Source organism: Hippopotamus amphibius, chromosome 2 (genome assembly GCF_030028045.1).
Source record: "Hippopotamus amphibius kiboko isolate mHipAmp2 chromosome 2, mHipAmp2.hap2, whole genome shotgun sequence".
NCBI lineage: Eukaryota > Metazoa > Chordata > Mammalia > Artiodactyla > Hippopotamidae > Hippopotamus > Hippopotamus amphibius.
Genome location: NC_080187.1, coordinates 86,006,572 through 86,024,634, shown reverse-complemented (window position 1 = coordinate 86,024,634; position 18,063 = coordinate 86,006,572). Strand labels below are relative to the sequence as shown.

The 18,063-nt window shown below is 42.0% G+C and overlaps 1 protein-coding gene across 1 annotated transcript in view; it reads left to right on the top strand.

The window, feature by feature from the left end:
• The first annotated feature begins 329 nt into the window (after window positions 1-329).
• The window catches only part of SH3GL2 (SH3 domain containing GRB2 like 2, endophilin A1), a 192,914-nt gene continuing 175,180 nt past the window's right edge, over window positions 330-18,063 (top strand). The window contains exon 1 of the mRNA XM_057722187.1: window positions 330-509. Within this exon, the coding sequence (XP_057578170.1) occupies window positions 465-509 (45 nt within the window). The 5' untranslated portion in view covers window positions 330-464. The remainder of the gene's footprint in view (window positions 510-18,063) is intronic.

Sequence of the window (18,063 nt, the reverse complement as noted above, 5' to 3'; positions counted from 1 at the left end):
CTGCGGCTACCTGGAAGCCGAGCAAGTCACCTGAGTAGTGCCCGCGCCTGGGCTGCCAACCTGCAGCCACCGGCCCGCAGTCCCCGGGGGCGCGAGGACACTCCCGGAGCGGGAGGACCCTATGGGCCTTTTAAGCAGGCGGCCTGCCCGCAGGTGCGGCGGCGCCAGGTGCTGGTACCGAGGTAGCACGTGCCACAGCACCTGCCGCACCAACCCCTCGCCCGCGGCGGGGCGGGGCTTCCCGCGTCCCCTTTAAGAGGCCGCATCACCCGCTCCTGACGTCAGGGTGTCTCTCCGCAAGAGCCCGCGCCCCGCGCCGCTCCGCGCCCCCGCGCCCACAGCCAGCCCCGGCGGCGGCACGACGAGCGGCGGCCCGGCCAGCGCGCCGCACCGCTCGGTCCTCCCGCCCGGCCCCGCCGCCGCCCGCTCGCCGCACCGCAGCCGCCCGCGCGTCTTCTCGCACCATGTCGGTGGCCGGCCTCAAGAAGCAGTTCCACAAAGCCACTCAGGTGAGGCGCGTGACAGGTGCGCCGCGGGGCGGTCCCGGGGGGAGGCGCGAGGGGCGCGCCGGGTGCCGGCTGCCGGCGGGGAGCGTGCGGACCCCGGCCCGCGCCCCGCGTTGCCCGCCCAGCCCGCCGCGGCGGCGGCGGCCCGGGCATTCTGGGGCTGGGAGCCCGCCCTCCGTCCCGCACCCCCGGCTCGGGGCGGCGCTGCGGGCATCACGGGCCCCTGGCGTCCAGCCTAGTCGCTCCGCGCGCCGCCCCCGCATCGCCCAGCGCGGGCGCGGCAGGGAGGGGGCCCCGGTGCACCGCCCCCTCGGCGCGCCGGTGCCCGGGCGGCGCGGCGGGCGATTATGTAAAGTCGCCCTCTTCCCGGATGACCTTGCGGTGTCGGTGCGCCCGGCTGTCCCGGGATGTGCTGGCACGAGAGGTGGCCCGCACTGGGGGTGGCTGTGGAGATGCCCGCCGTCCGCGCTCTTCCCCTGTGGTCTCTGAATCCCTGCTTCCGTGGAGTCCGCAGGCTCCCGAGGAATGGGAGGATGGGGCTTCCTTCTGGGAAGCTCATGCATTAACTTTTCCTTGGAGAACTCGGTGGTGAAACTCCTTTGAGGCCAGGGCTCGACGAGCAGTCTGCATGCCTTTAAAAATTTCCCATGGGTTTTGCAGCCTTAACATTACCAAATCATCATGTATTTCAAAGTATTATTTTTAGTGACCTTTTTACATCTTGGATGTGCCCATCTTTACGGGGTTAATAAGCTGTGATTTTAATAATACTTATTTAATTCAGATTCTAATAATGTAAATCTCGCTGGGCTGTGTTGAAGAATTTTACATAGGGTAAAATAAATGAATACTTATAATGTGACCTATTTCTTATATAAGGAGTGTGGTTACTATTTTTTTTTCTGAAACAGTTTAAGAGATCTTACGCTAAGGACTTTGTTGATTTCTTTAAATATTTCTCCTAATTTAGCCTTAAATATTTTTTTTTCGTAGACTTGTCTATAATTGATATCGAGCTTTCTCCTAATTTCTCAGAGGTAGTAAGGTTTTCCCCAGGCTATCACAATAACAGCCCTATTTTAAACCACCTCCAGAGAAGGCGAGGTTTATGTTTTACAGAATTTTGGTTAGGTTAGGGTGACAGATGGAGCATGAAATTCATGTGAACACATGCCTGTGTGCCCACATGCCATCTCTATCACCACAGACTTGCCTTTATAGACTCAGTTATATTTGTCAGTTTGGGAAATGGAGAAAACCAAGACTATTTCGGTAAAAATACCATTAATGCATCTTTGCTTTTCATCATGGATCTTTCTGAGACCTCTCTGCCAGAAATATTTGTAAATATAAGTGCATTGTTGGTGTAATTTGGAAGGCCTTCAATAACTTTGTGCTTCACATTCCTTCAGGTTTATAGAAGCAGCATATGTGCTGTCCATAAATTCTCAGGCAGGATTTCTTTGATGTCACTAACCTTTTTTATTTCCAGTACTTTTCACTGCTATAAAGCACCTCCCCCACCCCCAACACCAAATTGAGCAGCACACATCCTTTTTCCACTTTGATTCCGAAGACTTCCTTTACAAACCTTGGTGCCCTAAAAGACAATTATGAACCTTGGCTTTGGAGTGGGAAAGGCTAAGGATTGACCCTTCTCTGCTGTCTGTGACCTTGAGCAAGTTATTTAACTTTTGAATCTGTCCTTGCTAGAATGAGGGTAATAACCATTTCTTAGAATTGATGTAAGGATAAGTTAGTTTGTAGAACACACACAAAAAGTGTTCAATAAATGGTATTAACATTAAAAATACTATCAGTATAAAATACTGTCTTTTATATTAGTAATAATGAGACATGAGGAAATTATAGAAGCTGGAATTTCTAGCTCTGTTTTCTTAACAAAAAATAACCAAATAGTTTCAGCTAAATCATGAAGTTATATGTAACTCTGAAGTTCAGAATAAAAACTTGAATTGTGATATGAAGGAACTTCTTACAGCCTTAGAGGAGGTCTGACTTGTGATGAGATGAATCCAGATGCAGAATCACTGTGTCATTTTCATTTTATTACTGAAAAGCCTTCATTTTAAAGATGAAGTGACACGCAACCCCTTATCCGTAACTTAATGTAGCACAATCTTAGAAAGCCCAAGGCAAATATTATTCTTCCTGTGCATGTGTGGACATTTTCAGGGGTGTGTAAAGCCAGCGCTAATCTTTGCATGTGACAAAAATATTAGAGGAAATAACCATGTCCTACTTTTTAAGCCATTTCCCCCCCTACAGTTCCATGAACTTGATCTTATCTACAGAGGAAACTAGATCTAGAATTACTTTTTAAGAATGGATATGCTAGATTAGATACGCTCTGTTTATAACTGGAAGGCTCTGCTTCAGGAACATTTCTCTTGTCTCTGTGAAATTGAGTGTTTTGCTTATGTTTGTGAGGGGTGATATGTGTATTAATAAAGCAGTACATTTTTAGTGTTTTCCCACTGATTGGAAAGCTCTGATGAGATGTGTCACCACTGTTCTCTTGATTTTGAAGTGATTATTTCTGCTTTGTTACTGACAATTATTTTCAACATCTCTGCTCTTGAGAGGTTAAAAATGCTTTTGCCAAATAAATTTTATTAAAGGGGAAAATCCTTTAAGCTTGAGAGCATGTTAAGATAACAAAAATTGATCATTTTTTACTTGAAATACTTTATTACTTAATTGCTCATAAAGATACAATTTATCATGCAATTAGAGTATAAAGTATACTCTTTTTTTAAAACTATAAAATAGGGCAACTGAGCGTGCATTATGCTACTTTAGTGACTGTTATGCATATTGAGATTTCATTCGAGCAAGAGTAATGCCATTTTTTTTTCATTTGTTGGGTTAAACCAACAGCAGATTAGGTAAAAATAGCTCTCCGGTTCCAGTTAACATGCTGTTCTTACAAAATCTATACTTTAAGAAGACAAAACAAAACTTTATCAAGTGTGATATAGACACACCTTGCTTGTTAGGTCACTGTATTAGTTTGGCAGAGTTGCAACAAAGTATGACAGATGAGTGCCTTAAACAACATACATGTGTTGTCTCACACTTCTGGAGCCCCTGTCCTGGGGTTCTGCTTCCTCTGAAGGTACTAGGCAAGGATCTGTTCCCTGCCTCTTTCCTAAGATCTGGTGGTGTGTTGGCATCTTTGGCCTTTCTTGGTTTGTAGACACATCACCCTGATCTCTGCCTTCATGTTCACATGGTGGTCTCCCTGTCTGTGTCCAAATTTCCCCATTTTGTATGGACACCAAGACAGTAAGGTGGCTTGGGGGCCAAGCCTACTTGATGCGTATGCCCTCCTCTTAAGTAGTTGCAGCTGCATGAGCCTGTTTCTAAGTTAGGTCACATTCTGAGATACCTGGGGATAGGACTCTGACAGATGAATTGGGGGTGGGGGGTGGGGGGGCATAATCAGCCCATAAAAGTTCTTCTTTTCCTGAAAAAGCAGTCAACACAGTGTTCTTCTAAATACTGTGTTTGATTCGATGGAAACGAACAACTCATTGTAGAGATAATAATTTTTGCATAAAATGAGATATGCTTTCTTCTTTTCAATGAGTTTGGTTAGGATATATACCTCCTATAGACTGTATCTCCTGATTTTTTTTTTTTTTAAGGATAAAACGTATTTGGTTAGCCTGTGTTAGTGATGATATAGTCTGGTATGTAATTATTGTCACACTCAGATTCTTCAACTGGAAACAATTACATGGGGACTTTATGCCTTTCTGTTTTAACTAATTTCTTCATGTTTTCATCACATCTAAAATGCTGTGTTTTATGTAGATGTTTTGCTCTAGAGAATGTTACATGAATCTGTTTATGCATTTGTTGATTCCGTGAGACTTAAAGCTGGTTAAGGTATGTAATTAAATATATTATTAGTTATGACTTAATCTGAGTGAGGTTCTTGGTTCCTTAATTGCCTGCTCTAAGCAGTACACTCTCTGCTGCCTTCGAAATCTCGAGTATGACTTATCTCTATCCCTGTACCCTCTGCCAGGTTCTTAGCCTGGGGTTCATAGTAGACTGCAGAGGGCCTATTTATTTTCTAAAATAATGCCACATTTTATATGTGCATTTTTCTGCAGGAGAGTGTCCTTAGCCTATCACCAGGTCTTTACAGAAATTCCTAATCCCTACCTCTCTTCCCCACAAAGTAAAAACACATTGTAAAAAAATGGATCATGTCATCAGGAGAGGATGAGGTGGTTCTTAGAAGAGTGATCACTCCCTCCATTCTTTTCCTGGGCTTAAGAAAATCTGATCCGAATGCAGCCTTCTCTGAATGAATTATAGGGGCAATCAAATATAAAAAAAAAGTTTCTAGAGGTGTCAGAATTGAATGGGATGTTTGAGAGTGCCATGCTTGTATAGCGTATATAATAACTTCCAGATATATTCTTGGCAAAAGGACCCGTGGGGTGTTTGAACTGAAAGTGGCGACTGAGAATAATTTCCCTTGAGACTGAGATTCTTCTTGATTGAAGTTTTGTTGTTGACACGGTTATATTTTTGCAAGGACTTTCCCCTCACTTTAATGATTCTTTAATGTTTTAAATTGAGTTTGTATGAATTTTGGCTTCAGTCTACTTGGAAAATTTAAAGTACCTCCCAAATTAAGTAGAAATACCCTTGAAAATGGCAAGGCTTGGTTGGGGAAAATGGTGACTGTTTTGAGAAGAAATGTCATTGTGGAGGGACGGCTTAATATTGGGATTCTTGCGCTGGCAGCCCAGATTCCATTCTGCTGAGCCTCTTGTGCTGCGTAAGGGTGTCAGGAGCCTTGGGCTTTCTTTAAAGTGGGTAGTTTGAGGAAGTGAACGAGAGGGGCAAGACCATTGATAAGTAAATAATGAGAATTGTGTGAGGCGAGTTGAAGAACAGCTCCAGGGTTTAAAGTGGCACGGCTTTCCCAGGGATGAGCAGTCCTTCTGAAGTTAAGGCCAGAGGGGCAAGATACTTGGGGGTAGGAAGTCAAAGGATTTCCTTGGCTTTCCTTTTTCTGCCTTTCTGTTCTTTTAATCTTTTGTACCCTTGTTTGTGTTCTTTTATGCGATGATCAGTCGGGTGTGGCCGCAAGTGGGGAGCACAGAGGTTTAGGAAAACAAAGTTTATTATACTCACAGGTCCTAGAGAGACAGAGTCACTGCGCACTGAGAGGGGTCACATGGAAGGAGAGCCAAGAAAGTGGGCTCAACCAGGCTGGTGGGGAGCCAAGAGAGAGCACGAAGACCCACGGACAGGCACCTTTATGGAAGGTCAGGGTGGAGTACACAAGAAAAGCGATGAGGGAATTTCCTTGGTGCGTGAGAGTGTTACTAGGTCATGGTCAGGGGCAGGCAGGAGAAGAACCTTGTGGTGTGGCCCACCTTATCACATGCGTGCACGTAGTCACCTGGATGGGACGCTCACAGCTTGAGTCTGTGGGGATATTGAGGGAGCAGGAAACAAAATACAAAGTTTTAGAAACTTTATAATACAAGCTTTCTCTTTCTTTTTTGGTTTAGAATTTCTTTTTTTCCCTAATCAATTTGGAGCCCAAATGTTTTAAGAGTGATTTATATGGTCTGTAATGGATAATAAAGACTAAGGAGAGAGCTATGTATAGCTGTATCTATTAAATATCATGTTGTGAGACCCTGTCCGATGTTCTTGCAGACTATCAACAGAATATTTTCAAATACTGAAACATCAGCTGAGTCTGATGCTTTGGGAGGTTTTGCTGAGATTATTTTCTAGCCTCTTCTGAATTATGATATCTGAAAGAAACAGAAGTATCTTTCTTATAATTCAGACTGAATTCACAAATAGGTCCTAACTGCAGGAGCTGAGCGATATCTCAGTGTCACGGTACAGTGCTTGTCGGGCACATATGGATAATTTGCCTTTGCTTTTTAGTGGACAGGAAACATCGTCCGCAGTGAACACTCCCACTTGGGAAATTAAAGAATGGGAATCATGGCATTTATGGTCCATAACAGTGATGCCATCTGCTGAGTAAGCACTGCGAAGTCCCCAGCCTCTGCAGTAGAGGAGGTTCCTTGGTTTTACCCTGTTTCTGCCATCTGAGAAGAACTCTTTTGTTCTTTCTTTTATTTGGCCAGATCTAAAGAGAGTGACAAGAAGTGTAGCCTCTGGAAGCTCCATAGCTTCTTTGGTTGGTTTCCTGTTTATTTAAATTTGGGGGTCACTTTATAGTCACAGGCTTTTAACTACCAATGGCTCATGGCTGATTTGATCAGTAACATTTCTTCAAAAACTTGGCAGATTTCTGATGTGTTTTCTTCTTATTGTTCCACTTGCCAGTTACCACAGTGGAATCTTTTTGTTCCCCCATTGGATCCATTGGATTTTTTTGAGATCTCATCTTCAGCCAGTACATTTGGTTTCGTTAATCTGAACTTTGCACGACATTCTAATTCTTTGGTGTAACCAAGAAGTCTTAATGGATCTTTGTTGCTCAAACTTCTTTTCATTCTTATTTCCTGTCGTCTGCTTCAGGGATCCAGGATGACTAGGGTTCTGCCATCTTTAACACGTGGTTTTCAGGATTGCCAAAGAGAAAGAGTGTGTTGGAACAAGCATGGGAGATTTTCAGGGGCCAGACCTGGAGAAGGAATGTGGTGGGCAGAATATTAAGACCTTCAGCGACCCTCCCTCTTGTATAGTCCCCTCCCCTTTGAGTGTGGGTCAGCCTGTCACTATGAAAAAATGTCCCTCCTGAGATTGTTACTTTATATGGCAAAAGGGAGATTATACGGTTGGGATTAATCTAATCACATGAGCCCTTTAAAAGAAGAGCATTTTTTCTGGCTCGTGGCAGAAGGGGAGGCCAGAGAGGACTGGACATGCTGTTGCTGTTTAAAGGTGAAGGCCATGTGAGAAGGAGTGTACTTAGCCTCTAGGAGCAGTGAGCACCTCTTGGATGGCAGCCGGCAAGGAAACAGGGACCTTCTAAAGTCCATAGCTTTTAAAAACTGGATTCTGCCAATGATATGAAAGGAATAGACTTCCTCCCAAAGTCTGCAGATAGGAGGCCAGTCTGGCTGACACCCTGTGGCCTCATGAGGCTCTGAGCAGAGACCCAGGCAAGCTGGCCCAGGCTCGTGACCTGTAGAACTCTGAGCTAATAAATGGCTATTGTTTTAAGCGGCTAAGTTTGTGGTAATGCACCAACAGAAAACTAATGGAAGGAACAATCACTTATGTTTGTGTTCAGTTCACTGGAACTTGTAACCTGGCCAAACCATGGAATACCTAAATGCAAGGGAAGAAGGGAGGAGGCTGGGAACTATGGTCTATCAATGTACCCAGAAGGTAGAAGTGGGTGTTGGTAAAGAGCTAGAAGCCTTTGCCATGCCTTGTGTCTATAGCACATTCATTTGTGTATGTGCTTATGAGTGTATACGTATACACACACATATACATACAACATAAACACACGTAAAATTTGTCTCATTTGCTGTTAATCTTTTATTACATAAGGTTCAATGTTACATATACCTCTTTTAATACATGTTATATTTTACAGTTTTCCCCCCATGTTTAGTTTTTTTGGTATTTTCTCTGGTGAAACACAAGTTTCTTTTTGTAGTCCCTGTTCAGTTTTAAACAGTGAAGCTGTTAATTACTTTCCAAGCGTCCTCTTAGCTTGGTAGGCTGGTAGTGCACTGACAGCTTCATTACCCTTGGAATGGAGAGACTGTAGAATATTGAAGAGTTTTTTGAATTGTTAGTTTCCAACAGGGCATCAGGGATCTTTACCAGTGAGAGTAGAGTGGTTAACTGTTCATCCTACATCTGTTTCTGTGCTTGTGGAAGACTAATGCTGACATAGATACAGTGAAATGCCCTTATCTCGTACGGGCTCATCAGACAGCTACATGGTAATTTGAAATTGTTCATTAAGTTGTTGCTGAGGGTTCCGGATGCCTGTGGGTGCACTTTGTGTTGTTTGTCAGTGATATGTCAGCTTCACGCTCTTTGACATGATTCCTGGATCCAAGGCCCTGAGTGGTTTTCTAGGTGCAGCTGGTGGACAGTGCCAGGCATCTTTTGGAAAAGATGAGGTCTTGCACCCTGAGATGTCCTGTGAGGACTTGGTGTCATTCGCCAGCTTGGCTGGGGAGAGAATAGTCAGACAGTATTCTGTATCTGAGTGAAGTAACCTGAAGGTGATGTATCCTGTAGGAGTTGATTACGGAATGGGTACAGCTTTCACCCTTGTTATTCCCTGCATTTGCTGCTCACTGAAGTGACCCTGGAGAGCTTCTTTATGTTGTGTGAATGCTGGCCATGTTTATATTATTCATTAAACTGCTTAAGTGGTGCTCTTGGGCAGGAGGGACCTGCAAACCCAAACCCTTGGCCGTGGCTGTCCTCCGTCATGTTTGTAGACTGACTGAGTGAAGTGCTTTCTGGAGATGTTCTGTTCATTACTCTTTCCACGATTTTACTCATGCAAGTTAATATCTTGTTAAATATCTAGTTATCCAGAGATTCTATCCTGCTTCTTAACACTCAACCTTTCACTTGAGTGCTGTCTCCTATTCCACTTTCTAATTTGGTTTAACAAACAAAATTGGTTCTCATTAAGCTCTTTAATGTCCATCTCATCCCCTACTCTCTGTGCATCTTCGGTCCTTTTGAAGCTCACAAATCCAAAATCTTTAGATTTTCCACTGTTTTTGGCCATCACCTCTACCTTAAGCCCAATGCAAAATTTCCAGAGAGATACTTACCATGTTCATTGTTATGAGCCTTATAGACATAGAAAACTCTTTTTGCTTCGCTCCAACAGAAGCTGGAAAAGCTTATCATTGTTTACAAAATTTAAATTGTTCAGCCAGTATTTTGTGATCATTGAGATGCATTTAATTCATTTTTACAAGCTCTTTCAGCACTTTCTGTGTCTCAAGATATACACATTTAAGTCATTTTGATCCATTTTCACCAAAAACCACCTTATATGAAAGGATATGTCTTAAATAGAAAGCTTATCATAAAATCTCTATATCAGTGCACTTGTCTAAATTTGATTGCTTTTATGCGGCAGTGAGTTATGCTGATATCATGTGATATGTATTGGCTTGCCCTTTATAACATTTAAGTTATTGCCTTCTGATGTCACTGTGTCTGCTGATTGCTGCCATAAATGATTCAAGTGAATTTCTGTAGGCTCTTTTGACTTCTCTAGGCGCTTTCCATATGATTATGGTAGAGTAATTTTACTGTTTCTCATAGTTGACATTCGGTTTTATCTTCATGACTGTTGGGCATCTGCATTCATCTTTAATTTACTGACTTTAATTTAAAAATGAATTGTATCACTTTGATAAATGGAAAAACCACTATCACTTATCATAAATAGAGGTATAGGAAATTACTATACAAAAAAGAGGGTTAAGTCCTACATACTCTTGCTTGAGTAAATCTGTGAGCTTGAAGTTTATTATGCTTTTGTTAAAACAGGAGAAATGTTAGGCAAGCAGTAAATATCCTAACAATACACTGAAGACATTTTCCTTCACTAAATCAGAACGATGGTAAGAAGACTAAAGCAAATGATATCTTCATTGAGGGAATCAGTGTTATTGAGGACATAAGTCTGCACCAACTGTGTTGTTCAAAACTCGCTCCCTCCCACCGTTTCACTGTGTAAATGGTTGACTGTTTTCTGACTGTCAGGGAATTTTCAGAGATGTGATTTGATTGTGTATCATAAAAGGGAAGGTCATTTGTTTAGAGCAGCACTGAGTCATCAGTTCTGTGCTTAATGTTCAGAAGGGATACAGAGGAGTGTTTCAGGAGAGGCTCTTGAAATCAGTTAGAAAATGGTGAAACACTATCCATCATTAGGATAGTGTAAAGCATGATCAATAGGAGCCTGGGATTAGAAGCTCAGAGACCTCGGACATCCTCCTGATTTTCCCATCCTGAGGACCTGTGAGACCCCAGACAAGTCACTAGTCACTTGGTTTCATCTCTACCCCCACATCCCATAGTTCCTAAATTCCACAGCTGAGGCAAGATGGACTTGGACATGAGTGTAGGTTCTGACATTCACACTTCTGGTCTTGTTCCCCTCTGATTCATATCTGAGTGGAGCTATGATCATCTTTCTCAAGAGCAAATCTAACCTTGCTCCTGGCTTAAAACTCATCAGTGGCCCTCATGGCTCTTAACATACAGCCCTCGTCAGTCCCATGAGAGAGTTTGGGGTGTGGTCTGATGCTGTTTGTGTACCTAGTATCATCTCTCACAGCTCTGTAAGTGTGAGGTTATCTTTTATCCCTTCCCTGTGTACTGCACACACTTACCGGCCTTTGGGCCTTTGCCCTGTGCTGGCCTCTATGTGGAAATTCCCCTTCCCTCTCTTCCACTTTATACTTGACTAATCACTGCTTCTCTTTCAGGTCTCAGTTGGTTAATTTCTAGGTACCCTTCCCTCATTTGGTATGGGTTAAATGCCCTTCCATGTGCGATGAGAACTGCCTCTAGTGCTTCTCTCAGGTATAGGGTTTGGCCCACTGCACTGCTTATTGGTTTACTTCCTTGCTGGTATCCCCCAGCGTGGGCATAAAGAAAGGGATGCTGTTTTGCCCCTCATTGTTTCCCCAGTGCCTGTCCCTTAGTGGATTTTCAGTAGATGTTTGTTGAAGGAATACATCCTTTTTGTTTCTTTTCTATTTATCCATATTTATGTATGTTTAAAAGGGGTTATCTTATGTATTTTTAAATTTATTTCTGCTTAAAGATACATCATGTATTTTAAGAGTGAATTTAGTAGTTGAGTTAAAACATGCTCTTATAAAATTGTAAATCTGTAAATTTAAAATAAACTTCCTTAACTATAAAAATGGCTAGCATGGTAGTTAATTCATTAATTACCCAAACCAACCCCATAAAGGCATTATTATCTCCATTTCACAGATGAAGAAACTGAAGCACAGAGTGGTTAAGTAAGTTGCCCAAGGTTACACAGCTTTGGTGGCAGAGTTAGGATTTTCGTCCAGACTGGCTAGTTTCACAGCTGATGACTGGCAATAATTCTCAACTATGAGTCCTATTCCAGCCTTAAATGTCAAACTAAGAAATATCTGAAAGCGTTTAGTAATCAGTAAGATAAAGATGAACACCTTAATAGAAAAATTAGAGAAGAATAGAAAGACAGTACAGCTTTTCCCTTGTTATCCACAGGGGATTGGTTCCAGGACCTCCACAGATACCAGAATCCGTGGATGCTCAAGTCCCTTATGTAAAGTGGTGCAATTCCATCGGCCCTCTGTATCTGCAGGTTCTGCATCTGTGGTTACAGAGGACTGACATTATAGGAAAGGACTACAAGTGGCCAGGATACAAATATAAAAATCATGGAAATCAAACAGCTATATATGACATTTTTCATTACTTACATTGCATGGTTTAAACAGATAACATTCTGAGTCAGCAGAGGTAAGTGTGGGCTCTCCTTTGATGGTGGGAGTGTAGATGTCAGCAGTTTTCTTCCTTGTAATTCTGTTTTTAGGACTCCATTTACAGAAAATAAATGTATGAGCTTGCAAAAGTTGTGTACACATGTTGTTCACTTTAGTTATTGTAGTGAAAAGTTGGAAAGAACCTAAATGTCAAATGATAGGGGATAGGGAAGTAAATCATGGTATGTCTGTGTCATGGAATCTCTATAGCCATTTTGTCCACAGGGGAGTATTTATCAGTGTAGGGAAGTATTCATGATGAATTGCTAAGTGAAAAAAACAGAACATAAAATAGATATGCAGTAGGCCTAATACAGAGATAAAGCACTACAATAGTAGGTAAAATACATTGAGAACTTTTATGCCAGGCACTTCGCCATAATGCTGTAAGATTATTTTTAAAATTAACATCTAAACAGTGGTTTTTCCTGGTCAGTCAGGCTTATGGATGAGCAGTCTGTGTTTCGGCATTTCTTCATCTTTTGTAATTAAATTTTGTCTATCACTAAATTTTTTTCCCACTCCATCATTCTCACTTCTTATTTCCATCCCCACTTCCTCAGGTTAAATTGAAAACAAGGAATAGAAGAATCTTACAAGCCATCACTGGGATTGGGAGCAAACCCCATTTCCAGCCAAGTTCTAGAACTGTCAATCAATTGTAGGTTTGCTTTGTTAGTCGTTTAACTTAGGAGCATTAGCACACCTGCCTCGCCCTCCATAGAGCCCTGAATTAAATTGTGCTGCTTGGGTTTCTTCTGAATGCATGGCTGCTTTTCCTGTTTCTCTAAGAATTGTAGAGGCCTCATGAATAAGAATGCAGCTAATGACTTTTGCTGCCATTTCTTTTGAATGATTCTTTTCTCCCAGGTCCTTAGTCTTATCCTTAGGAAAGACAGTGTCATGGCTTTGACTCTGTTTTGCATAAAGGGAAAGAGGCCAGCTAGGACATGTACAGTCCTGCAGGATGCTCTCAGTCTTTGGTGCAAACTGTCCAGCCTCATTCTTCAGCCCCTATGCCAGGAGTCTCCTGTGTCTTCTTAGCTTCTTAGTGAAGTCACTTCTTAGCTTCTCAGCAAAAGGTCTTTAGGCAGTGCATCCCAGCAAAGAAGAATGAAGCATGGTGGAGACTTTCTAGCAAGATAGGAGACATTCTGAGTGATCCTCTTTGAACAAGAATGCAGAATTCTCTTGATAGCCTCTCGTGGGCTTCCTTCTATTGAGGGCAGAAAATGCAGAGTTTAAGAGGGCATAAATAGAAAAAGAGTACCTTCTTCTTTCCACCCCAAGCAAAATAGAGCAGAATGGAAGAACCATGACCAGGAAACACAGCCTCAGTAATGAGATGGGTAGACCACTTTGAGCTTCCTCCCAGAGAGGACACGTCTGGCAGGATCAACCAGAGCACTGAGGGTGGCTGCTAGTTGGGTACAAGTGTGCCTTTATAGATGGTTTGGCTTTCCCTGGGGCCTGGCACTCTTTAATGGCTTCAATGAAAAGTGCTTGGAGCTCTGAGACAAATAGGCTGTGAAGTCATTTCTGGATTAAAGCTTGTTTTTCCAGCCTTTGCAGAATCGCTTTTAATTTCTGGAGCCAATATTAGTTTGTAAGTTGAAAAATAAGAGTTGAAGACTCTGAATCAAGAAGTTTGTTTTCCAGCATAGTAATCCTGCGTACACTAAATGATGCTTTTACTTCCTGCAGTACTTCAGATTTTGGTCCTATTGTTTTGAGACTTGAATATTTAAATATACCCCTGTGTAAGAGTGATTTTTGAATTAAGGTCTATTTAGCATAATAGAACTTTGTTATCTATACATTCTGTACTGTGCCCTTAGATGGTTCTCTGAAGAGTGGAAGAGTTTTGCAGGACATTTCTCTCATAATTGGGCATTACTGGTGGAAGGTGAGGTGTGAGTCTATTTGATTTGTAAGTTTTTTAGAGCAGGTTATTAAAATATGCTTTAAAAGCTACTCAGTGAATTATTTTGATTTGAAAACTATCTTTATGCAAGATAGATTCTTATTTGTATCAGTACATTCGTCTCTTTTTGTTCCTGAGGAGACCATTGGAATCCTAGATTCTTGGTTTATGGAGTACCCATGGACTAGGGAAAGGTGTGCAATTCTGTTTCTGTAGGTTAAATTACTTCACTCTTTCTTTATAGTTTTGCAGATGCTTTACCTTTGCCTCATGCTTCATTTAGTAGTGATTCTCACCCCAGTCTAGCATCTTTGCAAGTCATTTAAGACCACTTAAACTAACGCAGTGGTTCCCAAACCTGGCTGTGCCGTCAGTCACACTTGGTTCCTACTACGTGGGAGTCTGAAATAGATCTGAGGAGGGGCACAGACATTACCATTAAAAAACTCAAAAATCCCTAAAACAACTCCTCAGCTTTAGGGACTGCTGTCCAAAGAATCTTCTACTAATAGATAGAAGGTGGGGGAAAGTACGTGGTGGAGAGATAGCTACCAAGACCAAATAAGTTTGAGAAATGTTGGAAACAAAGTTAAGCATGTTTCTGTACTGCAGGACTTTCCTGAGCCTAACCATCATAAAATGTTAAGAATTCTTAAAGCAGGGTATGACTATGTACAGTTGATTTACTAATCCTCCCGCCTGTTTCCTCCCCTCTGCCCTTCAGTTTTTCTTTCCTTTTTAGCCTCATTCATTTCTTTAAAAAAAAAAAGGTTTAAACAAAGATTTGTTGTAGACTACCCATATATAAAATAATACTTCTTCAGGGACTTCCCTGGTGGCACAGTGGTTAAGAATCCACCTGCCAATGCAGGGGACACGGGTTCAATTCCTGGTCTGGGAAGATCCCACATGTCAAGGAGCAACTAAGCCCATGCGCCGCAACTACTGAGCCTGCACTCTAGAGCCTGTGAGCCACAACTCTCAAGCCCAGGTGTCACAACTACTGAAGCCCGCGTACCTAGAGCCTGTGCTCTGCAACAAGAGAAGCCACTGCACTGAGAAGTCCACACACCGCAACAAAACATTAGTCCCCACTCACTGCAGCTAGAGAAAGCCTGCATGCAGCAATGAAGACCCAATGCAGCCAATAAATAAATTATTTAAAAAAAATAATACTTCTTCAGAAGTTCTTAAAGTTTTTTTAATATGTTTCTTTAAGTGGAAGCATCATCTATATTTTGAAATAAACGTTAGGGTCTTTAGAATAATCCCTTCTGCCGAATGAAAGTTCTTTATTCAGTGTGTCAATTAATTAGATCATCATGGTTTGGCTCTTCAGTAACTACTCAGATACTTTATTTTCTAACATCCATCTCAGGAAACTCACGTTAACTTTTCTCTTTTTGCTGATGAATGTGGAGTCACACCTTAAAATTTTATGGAGTATATGTGCTTATTTTACTATTCTGTCACTTCTCTAAGGAGAAGGCATGTTGATACTGAACCATTTAACATATGAGAAAATGGAGTCTGAGTACCTTGCCTATAGTTTTGTCAGAAGTGATGCTATTATGAGAGTCTGGGCCAAACTTGTTTTGCATCCTTCTTGCCAATCAACAGGTTCTTTGTGCTTAAACCACTACCAGCAGTGCCAGATGCGTTCATGACAGCTGTGAGGGCCCAGAAGGGAGAGAAGCAATGCAGGAGTGTGATGGTCTCAAGATGCTGCAAGAGGCAAGGGCTGTAGATGGTTTGCCCCTGCTGAAAAAGCCATTTGCAAATACAGAAACTCATTCCCTTCTCACATTAGAAAGAACTTAAGAATATGCAGTTGTAGGTTTTTCAGGAATGTTGTGAGCGTTAAGGAGTAAGCATTCAAATATTTTTTGGTAACATCGTGTATCATTTTACTTATTTATTTTCCTAAAAGTAATAAACCATGGTGCCGTTGAATTGCAAATATGGCAGTGCAAAGGCCTTTAGCCATTAAGCTTTGTGGTCTTGATTTAATATTGTTTGTGTATTCAATGTATTTAATACACAGAAGCTGTCTTTTCATGGTTGATAATTCATGTCCCTTGCATGAGTGAAATTGCTTAGAACTGGGACTTCTCTGTGGGAAGTAGACTTTGCTCTACTTCATACTCCCATTTGGCTTTATAGGTCCTTGATTACAGTGACTTATTTCTACATTGTACCGTCGCACATTTGTATCGAAGTTACTCATCATGTAGAATTTTTTTTTCTGATGCCAAACCTCTCTTCATCAAACATTGGCAGTTGTTGCAACATCCGTTGTTTGATTGGTTTTTTTGGCCCTGCAGCATGTGGGATCTTAATTCCCCCATCAGGGATCAAATCTACACCCCCTGCAGTTGAAGTGCAGAGTCTTAACCACTGGACTGCCAGGGAGATCTCTGTAATGTCCACTTTGAAATGCTGTGGAAGTTCCTCAGCCACTCCACTGCTCACCCTCCTGTACCCCCCACCATCCTGGTTCAACCTGTGACCCAGCATCTCTCCTGCCTCCTGTCAGGTCACGTTTTAGCCAGAGAGATCCAAAGCTGAATATATCCTTGACACTTATGTGCTTAAAACTTTTCAATGGCTTCTGGTTGCAAAGACTAAAATCCTAAATCATGAGCTGCAAGGGCCTGCCTGATCTGACCCTTGCCTTTACACCCTGATTTAGGGCCAGGTTTCCACTCACACCGTGCTCTGGTCATCCATCTGTCTTACAAATAGTAGGCATTAAATCGATTACCTGCCAGGTTCTGTGCTAAGTTCGGAGTGTAGAGAGGTGAATAAAATATTCATTCCCTGCCTTCATGGAACTGGCAGTGTAGTGTGGGAGACAGAACAATAATCATGCAAATATGTAGTTAGATGTTGTCACAGATGCAACAAAGAAATGCTAGGGTGCTGTGACGGGAGGTCATACTTGACGTGTTGTGGAGAGAGACCACATTCTTCAGCACATGGGAAGGTTCACCGTGCTTATCAGGGGCAGCAGGGGACACTCTTACCAGCAGAGAAAATTCCAAATGTGAGAAAGGAACCATTATTTGCATGTAAAGAGCAAATGATTGTTTCACAGATACCTGCATCTGTTAATTCAGAAAGGATAGCCTTGAGGATAGATACTACTTCTTGTATTTTGCTGAAGCTAGGATCTTGGAACATCTCTAGCTGGAATAGTTTCTGTTGAATGAATAAGATCGTATGATGTGATTTACCACATTAGCTTTCTTATAAAGGCCATATCTCTGGCTTTTCACAGTGGGTGATCATAGATTGTCTGAGGATGGGAATTTAAACTGAGAAGTTGAAGGTGAGAGAAAACCAGTCCTTTGTGAAGTTGTCAATAGAACAGGCAGCTGTGGGGCTCTGCAGCCAGGCTGTTGGGGCTGGAGTGTGTGCCTGTCTTCCTGTCACCCTGGGGACACTTCACTCCTACTCATCCTTTAGCCCTTAATTCAAATGTTACTTCTTAGAAGCCCCTTCTTGGATCTGCTAGATTGGATGAAGTTCCCCTCTAATCTGTTTATTGTGGTTTGTCATTGTGCATTAATTTTGTGGCCATTTGATTAAAAGTTTCTCTCTTTCATTGGTCTCTAAATTCCTGAAGGCAGGGATCAAGTTTCTCTTTGCTTACTTTTGGGGATGATGGTAAGGATAAGTAACATAAAAATAGTGCTTACCATTTAGCTTAACCCCATAAAACCCCTAGGGGGTAGGTACTGTTATACCCATTTTACTGATGAGGTAACTGAGGCACAGAGAGGTTAAGTGTCTTTTCTGAAGTAACAGAGCTAGTAAGTGAAATCAGACAGAGGAAGACAAATACTGTATGATATCACTTATATGTGGAATATAAAAAATAAAACAAACTAGTGAATATAACAAAAAAAACAAACTCAGTTATAGAGAACAAACTAATGGTTACCAATGTGGAGAGGGAAGAAGGGAGAGGCAAGATTGGGGTAGAGGATTAAAAAGTACAAACTACTATGTATAAAATAAATGATACAAGAATATATAGTACAACATAGGGAATATAGCCAGTATTTTATAATAACTATAAATAAAATGTCACCTT